This window comes from Pipistrellus hanaki, assembly GCF_964339955.1.
Source record: "Pipistrellus hanaki genome assembly, chromosome: 19".
Lineage (NCBI taxonomy): Eukaryota > Metazoa > Chordata > Mammalia > Chiroptera > Vespertilionidae > Pipistrellus > Pipistrellus hanaki.
Genome location: NC_140521.1, coordinates 9,313,712 through 9,333,850, shown reverse-complemented (window position 1 = coordinate 9,333,850; position 20,139 = coordinate 9,313,712). Strand labels below are relative to the sequence as shown.

Here is a 20,139-nt window from a genome sequence, read left to right as displayed (position 1 = left end):
CTGGTTTGATTACTGGTCAGGGCACATGCCCAGGTTTTGGGACTCTATCCCTGGTTGAGATGCATGTGGGAGGCAGCTGATCGGTATTTCTCCTTCATGGAGATGTTTCTCTCCCTCTTCCATCCTCCATCTTTAAAATCAGTACAAACATATATTTTTTTTAAAAGTGAATTCTGTCCCTAGTTGGTTTGATTCAGTGGATAGAGCGTCAGCCTATGGACTGAAGGGTCCTGGGTTTGATTCCCATCAAGGGCATGTACTTCATTGCAGGCTCCCGACCCTGGTCAGGGACATGTGGGAGGCAACTGATCAATGTCTCTCTCTCTCAAATCAGTATTTCTCTCTGTCTCTCCCTCTCCCTTCACTCTCTCTGAAAATCAATGGGAAAAAAATATCTTTGGGTGAGGAAAAAAAAAGAGTGAATTCTGTATCACATATTCCCTGACTATCAAGTATATTTCTTTTAAAATTTTTAATTACAGTTGGCATTCAGTAGCAGTATTATTTTATATTACTGTCAGATATACAATACAATGGTCAGACACAGCCTTGCAGGGGGCCATGTCTTGCAGGGTCCTTTGGAGTTCTGTGCTTGTTAGTATACTAGGATCCTGGACAGATGTAGTCAGCTCCTTTTTGTCCTTTAGAGGATAAATTGTTTTGTTTTCACCAAAGAAAGTTCTCTGTTTCATTATCAATTGTGGCATAACAAACTACCTCAGAACTTGGTGGTTTAATACAGCAATCCGCCCCCACCCCTCGTGTAGACAGAGCTCAGAAGAGTCACTGTTTCTGCTCCATTTGGCACCACATGGGGTGGCTTGAAGGTTGGGGGCGGGAATTACCTGAAGGCGTATTTACATCATGTCTAAGGGTTGATCCTGGCTGTGGGCTGGGACCTTACCTGGGGCTCTCGGCTAGGTCACCTCTATGGACGTAGCCTCTCCATGTGGCCTGAGCTATGTCATTGTGTCGCACCATAGTGTATGGGATCCAAGGGCTAGTGTCCAAGGAAGAGCGAGGTGGAAGCTGCACTGCTTTCTCTAACCTAGCCTGGGAGGCTGTCTTATAGGTACTACCCGCTGGAGCCACTGGAAGCAAGTCTCTAAGGCAGCCCATTTTCCAGGGAAGGTGAATTCAGCTCCACCTTTCACAGAACTTGCAGCCATGTATTAAACCACCACTTGTTTTTCAACATTTTAGAACATCAAATGTTCCTCTGGAGCACACTAACCTAATTTTTAACTGGAGCATCTGTAAATACAGGGAAAGAAACAAGAGAGTCAATAATGGAAGGCTATGCAGTTATATGCTGGTTGGCTATATGGAAACTAGAAGAAAGTACATTTTCGATGGCTATAAAGACTCATGTTTTAATTCAAGAGTAGAAACATGAAGCAGAATATCAAAGCAAACAAAACCCCCCAAAAATAACCAAAGGCCATGAACGATGGGAGTATCCTCAAGTTCAGTGAGCTTGAGCTTCTCTCCAGTCCCGAGGGTGTGATCCTGAGGCTGCTGAAGGCTTTGGGGCAGTCTGGACACCTCTTAGTGAAGGCAGTTCTGAATGTGTTCACTTCTGGAGAGGGCCTCATGGGGGCCTGGCCCCCAGAGGTGGCCAGAGCCAGGCCGAGACCTCCTCTCCAGAAGGGCGGATTTTAGCCCTTCCCTTCAGCACTTGTGGGAAGCAGGAAGGGTGCGAAGCCATGTGAATATTCATCTTTGAGATGATTAGGATGTGGGTATACTTTCCTTTGGTCTTAATATATGCTAAAAAGCTACCGGTCACATATTTTATTAAATGTAATCTTTTTTGTTCTGTTTTTAAGCACAAAGATTCTGTGGTTCCTTACCTTCTTCGACTTCTTAAAGGTCTTCCAAAAGTGTATTGGGTAGAAGAAAGCACAGCTCGGAAAGGCAGAGGTAATTTTGTGTACAATAATGTTTCCCCTGAATGCAAGGAAGAATGTATATGTTCGTTGTCTGGAAGGATCAAGAGTTTAATTACACTAACACATCAATTAGGATGCTTCTAGCTGGTTCCACTCCTGGCTGTGGGAAAACTGCCTGCCTGCAGCCACAGGGACTGTGCTACCCACTGTTGTCAGTCTGCAGTTTAATAAGCCTCCCGGTGATTCTGACACACAATTTAAGCCTGAGAATTACATAGAGCTGCCTGTTAAAATAAGTGCATAAGTAAAAATGGAACAGTTTTCTGTGATGTACTATGCATATGGCCATAAAACTGGCTAGCTCTTTGTCCTTGATTAAATGTTAGTATTAAAAATTGATTAAGTATTTAATAGTGATTGGATCTACACAGTAGATGTGCTAACATTTTGAAGGTACACTTGATAGAAGTGCTGCTTAGCTTTTGGTCTTCTGGGTATAATGCTTCCTTTTTGACCTTGAGACTGTGCTCCTGAGATCCTCCCTGCTAGGAGGCTCAGTAGTGGAAGGGCTTAAAATCCTATGAGGAATAGAACAAGTCTTTGGAAGTCCTTATTAGGATTTTCTCCATTTGTCAAAATAAAGCAGAAAAGAAAATGCAAGCATTTGATTCAGTTTAAAATAGCAGTAGTAGGTATTTGACAATTAGCTTCCATATTCTGTCTCTCATACACTATCAAGCCTGATTTCTCACTCTTATTTAGGTCAGAACTAAAAATGGAATCTGTCATGTTGAAAGGCTATCTAATCTCAAACTGATTCAGGAAACATTTACATTTATTAAACCAAAATATTATATATTTTTAAAAAAGTAGGAGTATTCTCAGCAAACATGTTGGGCCCATATCTATTCTGAGATTCATCTCAGCGAGGGCATTCTCCACAGTAACCCAGTCGCTTGGCAGGCCATATGAGAGAAGCAACTGCTGAATTGGGGGACCAGTAGGTGTGGCCCAGTGTCTCTCCTTTGTGACAATCTGATTTGTGTCTTTATGGATTCCAGGTGTCCTCCCAGTTGCAGAGAGCTTCAGCTTCTGTTTGGTAACCTTGCTGTCTGATGTGGCTTACAGGGACCCTTCACTTAGGGATGAGGTAAATGTATGGCTAATTGTTTTTGCATTTCTATAAGATCAGAAAGAATCCCAAAGTAATGATAAGAGGGGGGAAAATTGAAGTGATTGGATTATTTATGTTGATTTATTACACATTATTTTTGTATCTGTTTTTTAATTTTTAATATCTCTTTCCTTATATTCAGTTATAGATTTTATTGTATTTCTACCTCTTTCTTTCTTAGTTTAAGTTCTTTATAGGTTGGTTAAAGAGATAACTAGATATGTTAGAATTACATATTATTGAAAAGTTAACATGCTGCAAGTAAGGGCTTTTCTATAAAAAACATCAAAATAGGGCCGAAACCGGTTTGGCTCAATGGATAGAGCGTCGGCTTGGGAACTGAAGGGTCCCGGGTTCGATTCTGGTCAAGGGCATGTACCTTGGTTGCGGGCATATCCCCAGTGGGGGGGGGTGCAGGAGGCAGCTGATCGATGACTCTCTCTCATCGATGTTTCTGGCTTTCTATCTCTCTCCCTTCCTCTCTGTACAAAATCAATAAAATATATTTAAAAAAAAAACCAAAAACATCAAAATAGGGATGTTAACACTGAAGACAAGGACATCATTTTAATATATGAAATGGATAAAATATTTATTTTCAAGTCTTCAAAGGTAGCATCATTTAATATTAGCAAAATATAAGAAATTTGACTTGATTATGAACAAGTCATATCAGACCAACTTCATCCTTTTCTTTTCCTGGTTTTCTAAGACTTGTACTAGTAGGGGGAAATGAAGTGGATATTATAATATCTAGTACTCTAGTTGGTCTTCATTTAGACCAGGGGTCCTCAAACTTTTTAAAGTGGGGGCCAGATCACGGTCCCTCAGAGAGCTGGAGGGCCGGACTATATGAACTACTAATTCCTACTGTAACACCTCGGCTGCGCTCACTGCCCAAAAAACCTGGCGGGCCGGATCAGACTCCTCTGCGGGCCGCATGTGGCCCGCGGGCCGTAGTTTGAAGACCCCTGATTTAGACAATGAAAAAGTCCTCTCCTGACATCCTGGAAAAATGGGTGGAGCACCAAAACAATTAATAAGGAACTGTCCAGAGGACCATCCCAAATGGTGACTGGTGAGGTACCGGCCCAGTAGGAGCCTCCGGTTGCTTGCCCCCTACTGTTGAAGTAAAATGAGCCAGGTCCATGAATGAAGACCGGGAAGCAAGTTGGCCTCATTTGTAGAAAACATAATTTGAGGCATTAACAAACAGCCAGCACGATGAACTCAGGTTTATACCATGAGCTTTGTAGGCACCAGTGACAGGCAGAAAATACCAGCTATGCAAATAGAGGTGGCATGGCTTGGGAGCAGCATGCATGGAAAAGATTTAATTATTTTATTTATCTGTGAGCTCAGGGAGCCAGCCGTGTAAAGTAGCTGCCAGAAAGTTAATGACACATACATGGAGGTCTAGAATCTATGTTGAGTTTGGTGAGTCCCAGCATCCCTGGAATATGAATGAATTTTATACTGAGCACTAAAATTCGAGATGGTTTCTGACACAGTGGACTACAGTAAAATCAGAAGCATCATAAAGGACTTGTAATCATAAGTAATGGATGGAAAGAATTAAAGGTATTTAGCTATGAAAAGGGATTCAGGGTCTATCATCTGCTCGTAGAATATGGAGGAAGGAGCGCCCCCAATAGCTGGTGGGTACAAGCCAGCCCCAGGAGGACAACATGGGCCAGTGTTAGGAAGAACTCTGGACCAGCCCAGGGAGGGAGGGTTTCTGTTCCTGGAGGTCAGCTGATTGGCCCCTCAACAGAGCTTTCATGTGTGGAGTTATGTATCAGATATGAGGTTGGACAAGATAATGTCTGAAGCGCCTTCTGATTCTGAACTAATGTTGCAACATGTTTCTGATTTGGTTTATAAATTTGATCTGTTTTCTTGGCTCTTACAGATCCTAGAGGCGCTTTTGCAGGTTTTGCATGTCCTTTTGGGAATGTGCCAGGCCTTGGAGATTCAAGAAAAAGGTATGATTATAGATCCAAAGCTTTTTTTAATAAAAAGTTTGTGGTTATTGTTTTCTCAGTCCTTTTTTTCTGTTCTTTACTACCCTACATACATCATGAATGAAAAACTTCCTATATTATTAGTTACCTTTGATGTGTGTTAGTTAAGCGGTCACATGTGAGTCACACGCATAGCTGTGTCACCTTGGACAAGTCACCTTATCCTTCTGGGCCTATGTGTCTTATCTATAACATGTCTGACCTCCCAAGGTCATTTTCCCTCTAGAGTAAGGCTAGCAATATTATCCTGGGAGCGATAAATATATCGTTTTAAGTATAGTAAAGCTGCCTGATAATGTGACTTATCTTTATAAATGGTTTGGATGTTCCACAAATAGATCAAGACCTCCCAAAGAAGCCAGTTGTATGTGGTGCAGACATAGTCTGAAGTTACTGTTCATGCCAGATTGAAAATATCATCAGTCAGTCTTTGGGGCTGACCTTGTTGCTGTGGCTCATCCTGACTCTTGTGAGTCATTGGTGGGTTGTGAGATGTGAGTCAGTGTTACAAGTTGGTATCAGAACATTCTTACTTTGTCTTCTAGAATACCTCTGCAAATATGCAATCCCATGCCTGATTGGAATCTCACGAGCATTCGGGCGTTACAGCAACACAGAAGAGTCGCTCCTCTCAAAACTCTTCCCCAGAATCCCTCCTCATTCCCTCCGAGTCCCAGAGGAGCTGGAAGGCGTTCGGAGGCGTTCCTTCAATGACTTCCGCTCCATCCTCCCCAGCAATTTGCTGACCGTGTGTCAGGAGGGCAGCCTGAAGAGGAAGACCAGCAGCGTGTCCAGCATCTCTCAGGTGCGGCTGCCCTCCCGGAAGAGAGCAGAGGAGAGAGGGCTTGTGAATTGCTCACCTGGGGAAAGTCCCACTCGTGTGTAGCTTGAGAAAACTTAGAAAACAAAATGTTCTCACTAGAATTCTCTTTAACATAAAAGGTTTCCATGTCCTCTTTACAATTTATAAGTGATTTCATCTCCTAGTCATTTGCCTCTTAGCAAGTGGGTGCCAAAATCTATTCCTAGTTGGAGACAGTTGGTACCCTTAAGAAGTATCTAATTGACTCATGGAAAAAATATAGACATGAAACACAAGACTAATTCAGCTTAGGAGTCAGATATAAAATGTTTGTCTAGATAGGAAGAATTTAATGATTTGGGGTATATTAGAGAACACTGTAGCTATGGGGGGTATCATGGAGGAGGTGACGCTTGAACTTGAAGTACAACTGCTACTGAGCTGGCAGAAAGAACCTTACCTAAGGCAAATCTGAGGTTTGGCTGGCCTTTTCTGATCTGTAAATATGGTTGTGTGTTTCAGGTCAGCCCAGAACGGGGGATGCCCCCTCCCAGCTCCCCTGGAGGATCTGCCTTTCACTACTTTGAAGGTGGGCGTCACAACATCATATTGACCTAGCACTTGGATAACAGGTTCATAGTGACTACTTGTGATGCCAGGGATGGTAACATTGATGCTCTGCTATCATGCATCTAGAACAGGCGGGGAACCTTTTTTCTGCCAAGGCCATTTGGATATTTATAATATCACTAGAGGCACAGTACATGAAATTTGTGCACGGGGGGGAGGGTTCCCTCAGCCCGGCCTGTGCCCTCTCGCAGTCCGGGAACCCTTGGGGGATGTCCACCTGATGGGGGATGTCTACTAGGAGCAGGCCTAAGCCATCAGTTGGACATCCTTAGCACTGCCATGGAGGTGGGAGAGGCTCCCACCACTGCTGCTGTGCTCACCAGCTGTGAACCAGGCTTCTGACTGAGCGGTGCTCCTCCAGTGGGAGTGCACTGACCACCAGGGGGCAGCTCCTGCATTGAGTGTCTGTCCCCTGGTGGTCAGTGTGCGTCATAGCAACTGGTCATTCTGTTGTTCAGTTGATTTGCATATTAACCTTTTATTATATAGGGTAGGATTTGCAGGACATACAAAATTATCAACTTAAAAATTAACCTGTTATATTTGATCAGACATTGAATTAACACTAATATCTTGGCAGGGCCAGACTAAATGATTTCACGGGCCTTATACATCCAATGGGCCTGATCTAGAGGGTCACACACTTATTTAAAATATATTTTTTATTGATTTTATACAGAGAGGAAGGGAGAGAGAGAGTTAGAAACATCGATGAGAGAGAGTCATCGATCAGCTGCCTCTTGCACACCCCCTACTGGGGATATGCCCGCAACCAAGGTACATGCCCTTGACCGGAATCGAACCCGGGACCCTTCAGTCCCCAAGCCGACGCTCTATCCATTGAGCCAAACCGGTCCCGGCCACTTATTTATTTTAATATTTTTTTATTGATTTCAGAGAGAGGAAGGGGGACAGAGAGAGAGATAGAAACATAAATGATGAGAGAGAATCATTGATCAGCTACCTCCTGCACAGCCCTACTGGGGATCGAGCCCGCAACCTGGGTATGTGCCCTGGACCAGAATCAAACCTGGGACCCTTCAGTCCACAGTCTGATGCTCTATGCATTGAGCCAAACCAGCTAGGGTGCCATTCCCTCTCAATGATTGTTTATTATGTTGGCCTTTAGCATCTCAACTCCTTTCAGTATTATTGCCCACCCCATGTTCTCTGTTATAAGTTGCTGGTTTGCTTTCTTGGGACCCATCCACCTTTAGTCAGGTCAGCAGTGTGTCACCAGCATCATAGAACTATACTCCAGCTTTTACACAATTGGAATAAACTCAATTCTTTGCTTTTTCTATGCTTAGTGCTCAAAAAAAGTCATAAAATTTATTCTTTGGTTCTTTATAGATTGATATCATCCATCACTATTTAATATGAAAATAGCACAATCTTATTTATTTTCCAGTCATAGTCTTCTACTATTGTTTTTAAATGGACTTTCAAATGATTATAAGCTTTTGGGTTTATATTATTATGTATTGGATGACTGACTTTTTGTTCTTATTTTGAAATTTCTAGTAATTCGCATTGTAGTTCGAATTTTGGCGGTAAAATCTTTGGAGTCCTATGGACCTCCAAGTCTCTCAAACTTTATAAATTTGTAATTTTTTTCTTCCCATATGTTGTTATATTGTCTATGTTGAAAATATTAGGACATGATTAGATTTGAACCTTTGACATGAAACACCCCAGTGAGAGGCATCACTCCCCAAGGATTTGCAATCTAGCCTTTACTTCTTTTTTCCCCCTTTATTTTCTTCTTATAAAAGAGCCTCTTTCTTTTTCTTTTTAAAATTTTTTTCATTTTTGATATATTTTTATCCATTTCAGAGAGGAAAAGAGAAGGAGAAAGAGAGAGAGAGGAACATCAATGATGAAAGAGACTCATTGATCGGCTACCTCCTGCATGCTCCCTACTAGGGATTGTGCCCACAACCCAGGCATGTATCCTTGGCTGGAATCAAACCTCAGTCCGCAGGCTGATGCTCCATCTACTGAGCCAAACCAGCTATGGCCAGCCTTTACTTCTTAATTAAAAAACAAGGAATTGGAGTAAAAACAAAAGCAAAGTCTGTGTCTTAGTTGGTTATTGAGGGAATCGCTTCAGGAAGTATCCGGTCACATGTTACTGTGACTGACTATCTGGTTTTCTTTCCCACCAGTTGCTTGCCTACCTGATGGGAGTGCCCTGGATCCCGATTACTACTTCTCCACCATCAGTTCCAGCTTCTCAGTTTCTCCTCTTTTCAATGGCGTCACATATAAGGAGTTCAGTGTTCCATTAGAAATGCTTCGGGAACTCTTGAACTTGGTAAGCAGAACACTGTGGATAAACCGGCCTAGGCTCTATCAGTCAGCAAAATTGCCAGTCGTGTAAGACTAGGAGTTTTTCAGTATTTCAAATGAATTACGTAGTAGTCATAATTTTCAGATAAAAGAAGGAAGGAATGTAACTTTCATGGAGCAATTGTGCAGTCTGTTCTCACTTAATAACCATTTTGGGGAGGCACCATGCTCCCCATTTTTTTTTCTTTTTTTCATGCTCCTCATTTTAGAGGTAAGGAAATCAGTGCCAAATCAAGGATCTGTAGACCAAGGGCAGGGTCAAAGCTCAGCTCAGGGTACCTGAATCTGTCCCAGGGGTGCTCTATTCAGATCAACAAAAAACCTAATTTTCTAATTTGGATACCTTTGGATAGTCTTTGAGGTGATAGCAGAGAAGGCATTGGTGCCATTATCTTGAGTCCTGAGATAGACCTTGATCCAGGGACTCTGAGGTCGTTACTATTGAGCTGGGATTCTTCAAGACATTCTAGGGGATAGTGGAGAAGACATCATCAGGGACAAACTAATGATGAGCCTTTGTTTGGAAAGAATGAAAGAGAATGAGAATGACACCTCCGAAAGCGTGAAGCATGCACTGGAGAGAGCAGCTATCTCCTCCTGTGCGGAGGAGGAATAGAAAGAAATCACTCAGAGAAAGGCTTTATTTAGGCAGAAGATGTAAGAAGACATCAAAGCATAGGCGATAATTAATGAGGCTAGAGCCATACCAATTACTAATAGCCTAGGACAGCGGTCGCCAACCTTTCGGACCTCACGGACCAGGTCTGTGGACCACCAGTTGGTGACACTGGCCTAGGATGTTTTTGAAGTTACTGTCAGGAGGGAAAACTACCCCTAATTCCTCACTGTCAGTGTCCCAGACAAAATAGGGCCTGGGTGGCTCGTGGCTTGCTTTCTCAGTTAACCTCAGAAATCCCATTTGAAGGCTGAATGTTTCAGATCCTTTTTTAAAAAGGGGGAATTATTTTTTTCTATTATATTTTAACTTTTCAAGGTTAGGCTTTCTTCTAGGCAATTTTTTATTTAATCTCCTGTCATGTGTGTATCATTATCTATACATTTTAAAATGCTTTCTTACAGTACTACCGTTGGGGGCTCGGGGTGGGAGGGTGGGGGCTGCAGTTTTATCAGATGATCCCACGTTGACAGGATAGTTCATTCCTGTACTGAATGCCAGTATAGAGAATGGAAAGAAATAATCACTTCTATTAGAAATTTAAAATGTGTGCTGCCGTTTGGGTGAAGAGGGAGGAGCCGTCAGCACCAGAGGATTGACCTTGAAGGTGCTCTTGACATCTGGGAGGGGATGTGGATGAATTGTCAGTGATGCCTGGAGTCTGAACACTTTCGCATCCTGGCAGTGGACATCTAACATCAGCACATTTAAGAGAGTTGGTACGTTTTCTGTTTTTATGTCATTCCAATCTAGATGAGAAAAGTTCCAAGTGAAGGCAGAGTTAAGGGCATTTTGGTAGGTAGTTCGATGTTTTTTACACATTATGGCCTACTTTTCTAGCACATTCTGCACCACATGGGCCTGTTGGATGTTTTTAACCATCAACATTGGTTCTTTAGTGGAAGGAGCTGGCATTCCTGTCTATCCCTGTGTTTGTCAGGGGCCTCATGAGGTCTTGTTTTACTGGCAGGTGAAGATGATCGTTGAGGAGCCTGTTCTCAAGTCCTTGGATGCCGTTGCAGCCAGCGTGCTAGAGGTACGTCCCTCCTGAGGGCTTCACACTGAGACGGCCTGCTGGGAGCCTCGGCTGGAGAGAGCTGGGAGGGTTTGGGTGGGGGCACTGAGTTTTCAGCTTAACCTCCCAGTCCCAATAATGACTACACCTGCCACTTGAAAGCTTGCTCTGTGCCGGGGTCTTTTAAATACATCATTGCACAGTGACTCTGAGCAGTGGTCAATGTCTCTATTTCACATATGAAAAATAGAGGCTTAAAGGACTAAATACTGTGTCCTTGTCACATAGTCACCGTAGGAGCTGGCAATGCACTGGTCCTCTGACTGACGCTCTATATCTTCCTTGCTCCTTCGGTGCTTTCAAAGCTGCTTCTCTGGGATCCATACACACGCCTCACACTTTCTTAGGCATGTGCAAGCCCTGGATTTTATGTGTGAGGGGTATGTGTGCCTAGGGAACTTTTGTCTTAATGTATTTGGAACCAATGCCCACAGCATTATTTATAACATTTCTAAGAGTTTGTGTTGGGAGGTCTCAAAACCTCAGGGAACATTTGAGTCAGTCCTCTTTTGAGTGTGGGGATCCAGAGCGATTGCCATTGGCCAGCCCGATGCTGCTGTGGCATGTGCTGGACCCATGTCTTTGTTAATCCTGGTGTTCTTTCTCTCTCCTGAGATTGAGACACAGTGCCTGGTACCGCTGGGCTCAGCTCTGGAGGGGTGGGAGCCCCTAGGGACCTTCCTCTGTTGCAGAGTGTGTCTTCTTCTGCCCTGCCTGTGCTCCCAGCAAGCTGTCTGCAGATGGTAGACATATGTGCCAGTGTGATTTGCTTTAGGTCAGTTCTTGTCACACTCCAGGTTGCAATCCTTCCTGTTTTATCTTTTAATGTTTTCGCAGGCTGTGTCCTGCCTGTTGGCCTGAGCTTTACTCTCACTGCTTGCAGTCTCAGAGGCCTCTTCTTTTCCTTTGCCAGTGTTTGGTCATGTGTGACCCAGGGCAGATCAGGAGGGCCAGGGCCAACAGCTGGGATGGGCAGTCAGAACTCGTGGCCGCTGGTTGGGCCTGTATGCCATCTGTAATGAAAAGTGTCAATCTGGATCCTGAAGGGAAAAGTTAGAGCTCAGTAGGGACCCCTTTTAGGGATTATTTTATGAGTAGAGGGAAGGCTGGATATATGGGACTCTGGGACCCTCCTTCCCGTTGAACCAGAGAAGTTTCTGGTATTTTTGTTTTGTAATTTGGAGTTTAGTATAAATGTCCATATAAAAACATAGTCTTGTTGCTTTCAAAAAAAGAGGGAAACCATGACCTGTATTGCTGAATATAATACTCATTACCAATAATCACTAGCAATTATTGCATGCTATGTGCCAGGCACTGGGATAGGATTTCACTCACTCACTCACTCACTCATTGAATTCCACAGCAATCCCCCATTTACATGTGGGGAAACTGAGGCTTTCGGGGTTAAGGAACTTCAGTTACATAGCTAGTGGAGCCAGGCTGTGTTTTCTTGCCTCCCTTCCTCTGCTCCTTGCTTGCAGTGACTTCTTCCCAGCTCCAGAGTCAGACCCCTGAATCACCTTAATCAGCAAATCTCATCTCTTCATCTCTGTCCCACAGGGATGTGTGAGGACTGTGAGGTGAAGTCTGTAAAGCAGTTAGCCAGTGCCCGTGGATGGCACTGTTAACCACAGTTCCTGTTATCAGTACCCACTTGACATATGGCATCCCTCTCATGTCCTTCATGCAGTTCTCATGCCTTCTACAAGACTCTTGCACCATCCACCAGTCTCACACCACAGGCCCATTCCCTCCGACCTGACCTCTGGCCTGATTCACCTTCTCTTCTTCCTCATTCCCCTCAGCTGTATTTGCAGGGCACTTTTGCATCTGCAAATGTATTACTGAATATAATACTCAATATATAATTACTGAATATAATACTCAACAGACTTTGCATGTGTCAAGAATAATGCCTTTCATTAGAATAGTATCTTAGTCATGGCATTCGACCTTGTGTGAATTTTTCCCCTGGAAGAAAAATAATGCTACATTTTAGATTAGGTTGCTAAAAAGTAACTTAAAATGAGTTTTAATTACAAAAAATAAGCTGAATCTGAAGGTTCCCCGGCTGCAGTGTTTGTTGCCCGAGTGGTGGACAGGGTTGAATCCCGTGGTCGGGTGGTCCTTTGGCTGTCCCTCCCCTCCTCCACACCCTGTGTCCCCCTGATTCCAAAGACAGTGAGATTTCAGCAAGAGGAGGTGAAGGGTCAGGTGGCTGCTTCCCTGCAGGCATCTGTGGACTGTGTGAGCCTGCTGTTTTCCTCCGCCTGATGCTTAAGAGGGTGAAGAGAGTAATTAAAGTGCTCCAAGTAGTGAGTCATGGTGGACGGTTATTCCATGTATATAATGCTAAGTCACGTGTGTAAGGATGCCGTCACTGGGTCTCCTCACAAAGGGGGAGGTCCTGAGGAGGGTTTCGGTGGGTGGTCACGTGCCTCTGCCTTCCCCGCAGGCTAACCCCAGCGCTGACCTCTACTACACCACGTTCAGTGACCCCCTCTACGTGGCCATGTTCAAGATGCTGCGGGACACTCTGTACTACATGAAAGGTGAGGACTGTGCACACGTGTGTGAATTCACCGAGACTGGGTTCATGGCCACTGGCTCAAGTTTGTGCTTCCTTTCTGCTGGGGGCACTTAAAAACACAGAAAGGACATGGTCATGTCATAGAAATGTTGGAGAAAAAGCAACTAAGAAAAAAAAAAATCTGTCCATGATCCTCTGCCCCTAGTGCTGTCAGTGATGGTTTCTTTGATGGGTTTATTTCCTCAGGTGTTTTTCTGAAATGGACAGGTTGTATTGTCCAGATCATACATACAGTTTAACATGTCCACTTTAGACACATAAAAAAATATAACAAAAAAGAAAGTGAGGTACTCATATTCTTATAAGTCAGAGATAATATATATGTAATACTTTTTTAATACTCACCTGAGGATGTGTTTCTATTGAATTTTGAGCTTGTTTGGAGGTTCTAGCAGGGGAGCACAGCTACTCGTATACCCTTGACCGAAGACCGGTCCTCTCCTCTTGGGGGAAAGTCGTCCTCTTCGACCGAGCGCGCAGCTTCGGGAGGGACGCACATGGATCGGTGAGGGAGGAGGGGGACACCCGCCTAGCCAGCCAGATCAGCCGAATCAACCCTGGCGATCAATGGGGTGACAGATGTCGCAGCCAGATCGCCCTCACATCCTCTATTGAATTTTGAGAGAGACAAAGGGAGAGAGAGAAACATTGATGTGAGAGAGGAATACTGATTAATTCAGAACCCTGACTTGCTACCTAGGTATGTTCCCTGATCTGGAATGGAACTCACAACCTTTTGGTGTATGGACGATGCTCCAACCAACTGAGCCACCTAGCCAGGGCAGAGATAATATCTGAACAGTGTAGCACACATTCACATTTAGTAGTTTATTTCAATCTCTCTTTTGTTTATTTTTAAAACATTGTTCCTAAGCTATTTTCTTACATTATTGAACATTCTTCATAAACGTAAGTTTTGATGGCCATATAATATTCTGATATGTAGAATAATTTAATTATTCTACATAATTTAGTTAATCCACTTTCCTAATTTGATTCCAAGGGCTCTTGGGAGGTGGAGGCTGAATCTGGTTGTGACCTTAAAAAGGGTTAGTTAGGTTTATGAAGGAGTGTGGCAGGGACTGGCTCCCAGGAATCCCTGTGGCCTCCCTTCCCGCCTGAGTTGTGTGTTGCCTCGACTGGTCTGACTTGTGCCCACATCGATTCTCCTAAGTTTTCCAGGCCCCAAGGATGAGAGTTTGAAAAGGCTTTAAATTCTGGACGCTCTGAAGACTTAGCCCTGTAGGCCGGGAATTCTCTTTTTTAGGTTACAACCAGTTTTTGTCCTTATCTAATAACTGACAGCCTTTCAAAAAATTCCTCTTCACTTGTACAGTCATTATGTCAGTCACTTTAAAAGTGTACGGTCTATGTCAATTATATCTCAGTAAAACTGGAAGAAAATAGTAAATATAAAATAAATATAAATCACTAAAGTATTTCCTGATGTTAACTGTACTATTGTGATAAATCTCAATGCATGTGTTTCATATATTCAGGTTTTAGCATATTGATTGCTTGAACCAAAGCTTGGCTCTCACTTCCCTGGGAAATGATCACTTGCTCTGAGGCCAGGTGGCACATGTGTGGAGGGCAGCTGTGCCCAGCCTATCCAAGGTCTTCCCAGAGGACATTCTTGGAACCATGTTCTTCTTGGTTTTTGGTTAGAGAGGAGAAGATGGTAGAAGTTCACAGCTGCTGCCTGAATTTTGGTGCAGTTTTGTTTCCAGCTGCCATACCCACTCTCTCCTACAGACCTCCCGACCGCCTTTGTGAAGGAGATCCATGATTTTGTGCTGGAGCAGTTCAACACCAGCCAGGCGGAGCTTCAGAAGATTCTGCACGATGCAGACCGGATCCACAGTGAGCTGAGCCCCCTCAAGCTCCGCTGCCAGGCAAACGCCGCCTGTGTGGACCTCATGGTGTGGGCCGTGAAGGATGAGCAGGGTGAGCATCAGCTCCTGGTGTGCCCTGGACATCCGGTGTCCGGACCGGGAGGATGGTGCTGGCCAAGGCCACAAGGCCTGCGTTCTCTCCACTACTTATTGCTGGTTCTTGAGGCTTTTGTGTGAGAAGTGGGAACTCATTGCCTGTCTCAGCCGTTGTGAAGAGCGGCAGATGTTTGCTAGAGGGCCTCATGAGAGTATATCTCCTGATGGCTGGGGTGCCAGCTCTGTTCTGCTGAGACTCGTAACCTGTTGCAAACCCCAGTGGCTCCACACCACACCTGCCATTGTCTGGAAGCATTCAGCAGACTTGCCGGTGGCCGCCATCCACAAACCTCTGTGGGGACAGGGGGACGAGGGGGCTCAGGGCCAGCGGAGAAGAGAAAGCACTCACACACCATATAGGTTGGTAAATTTTCACAACAGCAGAAAAGAAGCGGAGATAAGCTTTCCGTTAACCTGTGTCTTAACACTTTCTGGCGTAACCTCTCAGTATTAATACACCCTGCAAAAAAGTGTGTCTCTGGGGTTTAGTGAAATTATATGATTCATTGTTGACTGAGTATTTTGTAAATGTTGGCCCTCTGCTAATGGTTTGTGCCCTCCCCTGATGTTTGAATTTAGGTGCAGAAAGTCTTTGCATCAAGCTGTCTGAGAAGCTACAGTCCAAGACGTCCAGCAAAGTCATCATTGCTCATTTGCCCTTGCTTATCTGCTGTCTGCAGGTCAGTCTCCCAGGCGCTAGAGATGCTGAGCTCCCATCAATAGGGCCTTGTTGTGCCATTCGGGCTGTGGTTGGCACACTTGCACCAGAGTCTGGGCTGTGTCTGTAGGAACTTGAACTAGAACCTGTGTGACATAGTTCGCCACTGAGCAGGGGCTGCTGCCGACAGGGTGCTGGGATGTCTGTGGGTGGGGTCCCGGAGCGGCGGGTTCCTCTTTGTGGAGCTGCCCTGTATCTGCCAGCCAGGCCGTTCTCAAGCTGACAGCTGAAGGCGGCAATGTTGCCAGAGGGCCTCACGAGAGGACGTCTCCTAACACCCGCGGTGCCAGCTCTGTTCTGCCGAGACTCTTAACCTATTGGAAACCCCAGTGACTCCATGTCTGCCTTTGTTTACAAATCATGTTTTAGACCCTTTCTCCCCTAATTTGCTCCAAAAAGAAATAAACTTGAACAATATATCCCCTTCTCGATGGAGGAGCCGCCAGACCATCTCCCTTCCCTGTCTTTGTGCCCCGTGGCCGGGTGGCCCCTTGGGAGCTTTGACCTTGGAAGTTTCTGTTCAAACTTGGGTATTTGAAGGGTGGACATGCCCGTGTAACAGGTCCTGGTGTGTTGCAGGGGCTGGGACGCCTGTGTGAACGGTTCCCGGTGGTGGTGCACTCGGTGACGCCGTCTCTGCGGGACTTCCTGGTCGTCCCGTCCCCCGTGCTGGTGAAGCTCTATAAGTATCACAGTCAGTACCACACAGGTGAGAGGACGCTGCGCCCCAGGCCGTGTCTTCAGCCCGCAGCCCCCGTGTGCACTTGAGGCACCAAGAAAAGGACCATGTGACTGTGAGCCCAGCACAGTTCTGCGACTGAGAGCTCGTGGCTGGGCCGTGCAGTCTTCCTATACATGGGCTCCTCCCTCCTCCTCCTCCTCCTCCTCCCTTTTCTTATGGCTTTCTCTACAGAACCCCCTCAGGGCTCCAGGCCTTTGTCTCCTCTGCCCCCCCTGTCATGAGCACCTGCCACCCCTGTGGGCACCTCTCTGGTCCCACTTTTTTTTTGGCCCCTTCTTTCATCGAGGTTGTCAGAAGTGTGAGTTTGTCATGTCCAGACACTGGGCCAGTAACTATACACAATTCATCTAGTCCCCTTGCCCCAAGGGAATGCATTATGTGTCTACAGACTACAGATGAGGTCATAGGCCCAGAGCCCCAAAATCCAAGTACTTGAAAGACTCACCCAGCCCAGAACAAAGAGGGGTCCCGCTGGCTATAAGGCCCTTACCCTTATCAGCTTGTGCAGGTTAGCTAGACAACCCTCTAGTGCAGGGGTCTTCAAACTACGGCCCGCGGGCCACATGCGGCCCGCAGAGGAGTCTGATCCGGCCCGCCAGGTTTTTTGGGCAGTGAGCGCAGCCAAGGTGTTACAGTAGGAATTAGTAGTTCATATAGTCCGGCCTTCCAGCTCTCTGAGGGACCGTGATCTGGCCCCCACTTTAAAAAGTTTGAGGACCCCTGCTCTAGTGGATGCCTAAGGGTGCTGCTCCTCAGGCCTTTTGAACCATTATTATTTTAAAATATATTTTTATGATTTCAGAGAGGAAGGGAGAGGGGGAGAGATCATTGATCGGGTGCCTCCTGCACACCCCCTACTGGTATCAAGCCCACAACCTGGGCATGTGCCCTGACTGGGAATGGAACTGTGACCTCCTGGTTCATAGGCCAATCAATGCTTAACCACTGAGCAACACTGGCTAAGTTGAACCATTTCTTAAGAAGTTACTGTTTTATGTATTTATCACTTTGCAACCTAAGTGTTCTTCCTTTTGATTTTTTTTAAATTAAAAAATATTTTTAATTGATTTCAGAGAGGAAGGGAGAGAGGGAAAGAGATAGAAACATTAATGATGAGAGAGAATCATTGATCTGCTGCCTCCTGCACACCTCCAACTGGGGATTGAGCCCGAAACTCAGGCATGTGCCCTTGACCAGAATCGAACCCAGGACCCTTCAGTCCACAGGCCAACACTGTATCCACTGAGCCAAACCAGCTAGGGAGTGCTATTCCTTTTTTGATTGAAACATGTTTATTTCATCCTTCCTGTTCTTAGACACTTTTGTTTTGAAATGTTCGGCTGACTTACTTTAGAGTGATTGCTATTGTAAGTTAAAAATAATTAGCGTATTATTTGGTTTTGAATTACAGACATGAGGGTGGAAAGTGATGGGCTTAACCAGGAACTTACTTGAATTTTTACATTTAGTTGCTGGCAATGATATAAAAATCAGTGTAACCAACGAGCATTCCGAGTCGACCCTAAACGTCACGCCAGGAAAGAAGAGCCAGCCCTCCATGTACGAGCAGCTCCGGGACATTGCCATTGACAACATCTGCAGGTAGGGGGCGGGGCCAGAGGGACAAGTGACCAGGGAGAAAGAAAAGGCTGTTTCAAACAAAATAAACTCCTATATAATAAGAAATGTTTATAATTTTATAAAGCTATTCAATATAATTTTGTTTATTTTCAAATATATTTTCATAGATTTCAGAAAGGAAGAGAGTGAGAGAGAGCTATATATAGAAACATGAATGATGAGAGAGAATCATTGATTGGCTGCCTCCTGCAAGCCTCTCACTAGGGATCAAACCCACAACCCAGGCATGTGCCCTAACTGGGAATTGAACCATGACCTCCTAGTTTCTAGGTCGATGCTCAATATTCCCTCAGCTATCTTGGGACCACCTTTTTTTTTTTTTTTTAATGTTACCTGAGGATATGTTTTTATTGGTTTTTAGGGAAGAAGGGAGAGGGAGAAAGAGAGAGAAACATTGATGTGAGAAACATTGATTGGTTGCCTCCCATATGCACCCTGACCACACCCCAACCAGAATTTAAATGTGCAACCTGGGTATGTGCCCTGAATGAGAATCGAACCCTCAACCTTTTGGTGTGTATGGGATAACATTTCAACCAACTTCCTGAGCCATACCAGCCAGGGCAGGACCATCTGTCTTTTGAGTCAGTTACAATGACTTCCGTGAAGAAACAGTACAAGAATTAGGGTGAACATGACATTGTGAAAGAAACTGTTCTGGGCAAAATAATGAAGGTACTATTTCCGATTGAGATATTTTTATAAAGTGAGCAAAATCTGTAGCAGGTCTTTGAATTCAATCTGTGTAATGACTTTCATTCAGATTTCTGGGGGGAATTGTTCAGAGCAATTTTTTAAGCTTTGTAAACCTGAGAAAGGAAAAGCTAAAACAAAACAAAACATTTATCTAGTGGTTGTGATGCCTAATGCTGTGGGGGGTTTCCTTGCTGTTCAGGTGCCTGAAAGCTGGCTTGACGGTGGATGCAGTGATCGTGGAGGCCTTCCTGGCCAGCCTCTCCAACCGCCTCTACATCTCTCAGGAGAGTGACAAGTACGTCCCATCTCAGGGCTGCCGGTTAATCTCTTGGGGCACAAGGGGGTAGCTGGCATTGTGCCCGTCTGTGCTTCTTTCCTGCACAACAGGGATTGTGCATTTTGTTCCACGATTTCAGAAGAAACCCACCTGGTGATGTCTGTTCCGGACCAGTATGTGGGAGTAGAGAAACATCTCTGTCTTCCCACCTGGTACTCAGGACTTTGGGTTTCTGCTGGTGGTTAAGGGTCTCAGGCTGTCACTTCATCTGAAAGACTGTGATGATGCTGACATCCACATCCAGCTTCCAGGTTTTATTTCACTGTTTCCAAGGCGCTTCTATTCTTCCCTCCCACAGGGACGCTCACTTGATTCCCGACCACACCATTCGAGCCTTGGGACACATCGCAGTGGCCCTGAGGGACACCCCAAAGGTCATGGAGCCAATCCTGCAGATCTTGCAGCAGAAATTCTGCCAACCCCCCTCGCCCCTCGACGTGCTTATCATCGACCAGCTGGGCTGCCTGGTTATCACCGGAAATGTAAGGAAGGCCCCAACCACCCACTAACCCTGAGAAAGCTTCATTAACTCCTTTGACTATCAGGAATGTAAAAAATACAGATTAAATTTACCCTGCAGATGAGGTAAAAGCCCACAACTGTCTTAAGACTGAATAGTGAGGGTTTTTTTGTTTTTTTTAAAGAAGAGAATAACCCTAGCTGGTTTGGCTCAGTGGGTAGAGTGTCAGTCTGTGGACTGAAGGGTCCCGGGTTTGATTCTGGTCAAGGGCACGTACCTTGGTTGCAAGCTCCTCCCAGACCCAGAACCAGGCATGTGCAGGAGGCAACCAATCGA

General features: G+C 45.0%; 1 protein-coding gene across 1 annotated transcript in view; it reads left to right on the top strand.

Moving 5' to 3' along the window:
* Positions 1-20,139, top strand: part of PI4KA (phosphatidylinositol 4-kinase alpha) — an 84,590-nt gene that overhangs the window by 10,641 nt on the left and 53,810 nt on the right. The window contains exons 3-16 of the mRNA XM_084867819.1: positions 1,830-1,923; positions 2,954-3,042; positions 4,979-5,051; positions 5,636-5,895; positions 6,415-6,481; positions 8,691-8,839; positions 10,521-10,586; positions 13,084-13,180; positions 14,974-15,165; positions 15,789-15,889; positions 16,507-16,636; positions 18,139-18,271; positions 19,206-19,301; positions 19,642-19,825. Coding sequence (XP_084723945.1) covers positions 1,830-1,923; positions 2,954-3,042; positions 4,979-5,051; positions 5,636-5,895; positions 6,415-6,481; positions 8,691-8,839; positions 10,521-10,586; positions 13,084-13,180; positions 14,974-15,165; positions 15,789-15,889; positions 16,507-16,636; positions 18,139-18,271; positions 19,206-19,301; positions 19,642-19,825 — 1,731 coding nt within the window. The remainder of the gene's footprint in view (positions 1-1,829; positions 1,924-2,953; positions 3,043-4,978; positions 5,052-5,635; positions 5,896-6,414; positions 6,482-8,690; positions 8,840-10,520; positions 10,587-13,083; positions 13,181-14,973; positions 15,166-15,788; positions 15,890-16,506; positions 16,637-18,138; positions 18,272-19,205; positions 19,302-19,641; positions 19,826-20,139) is intronic.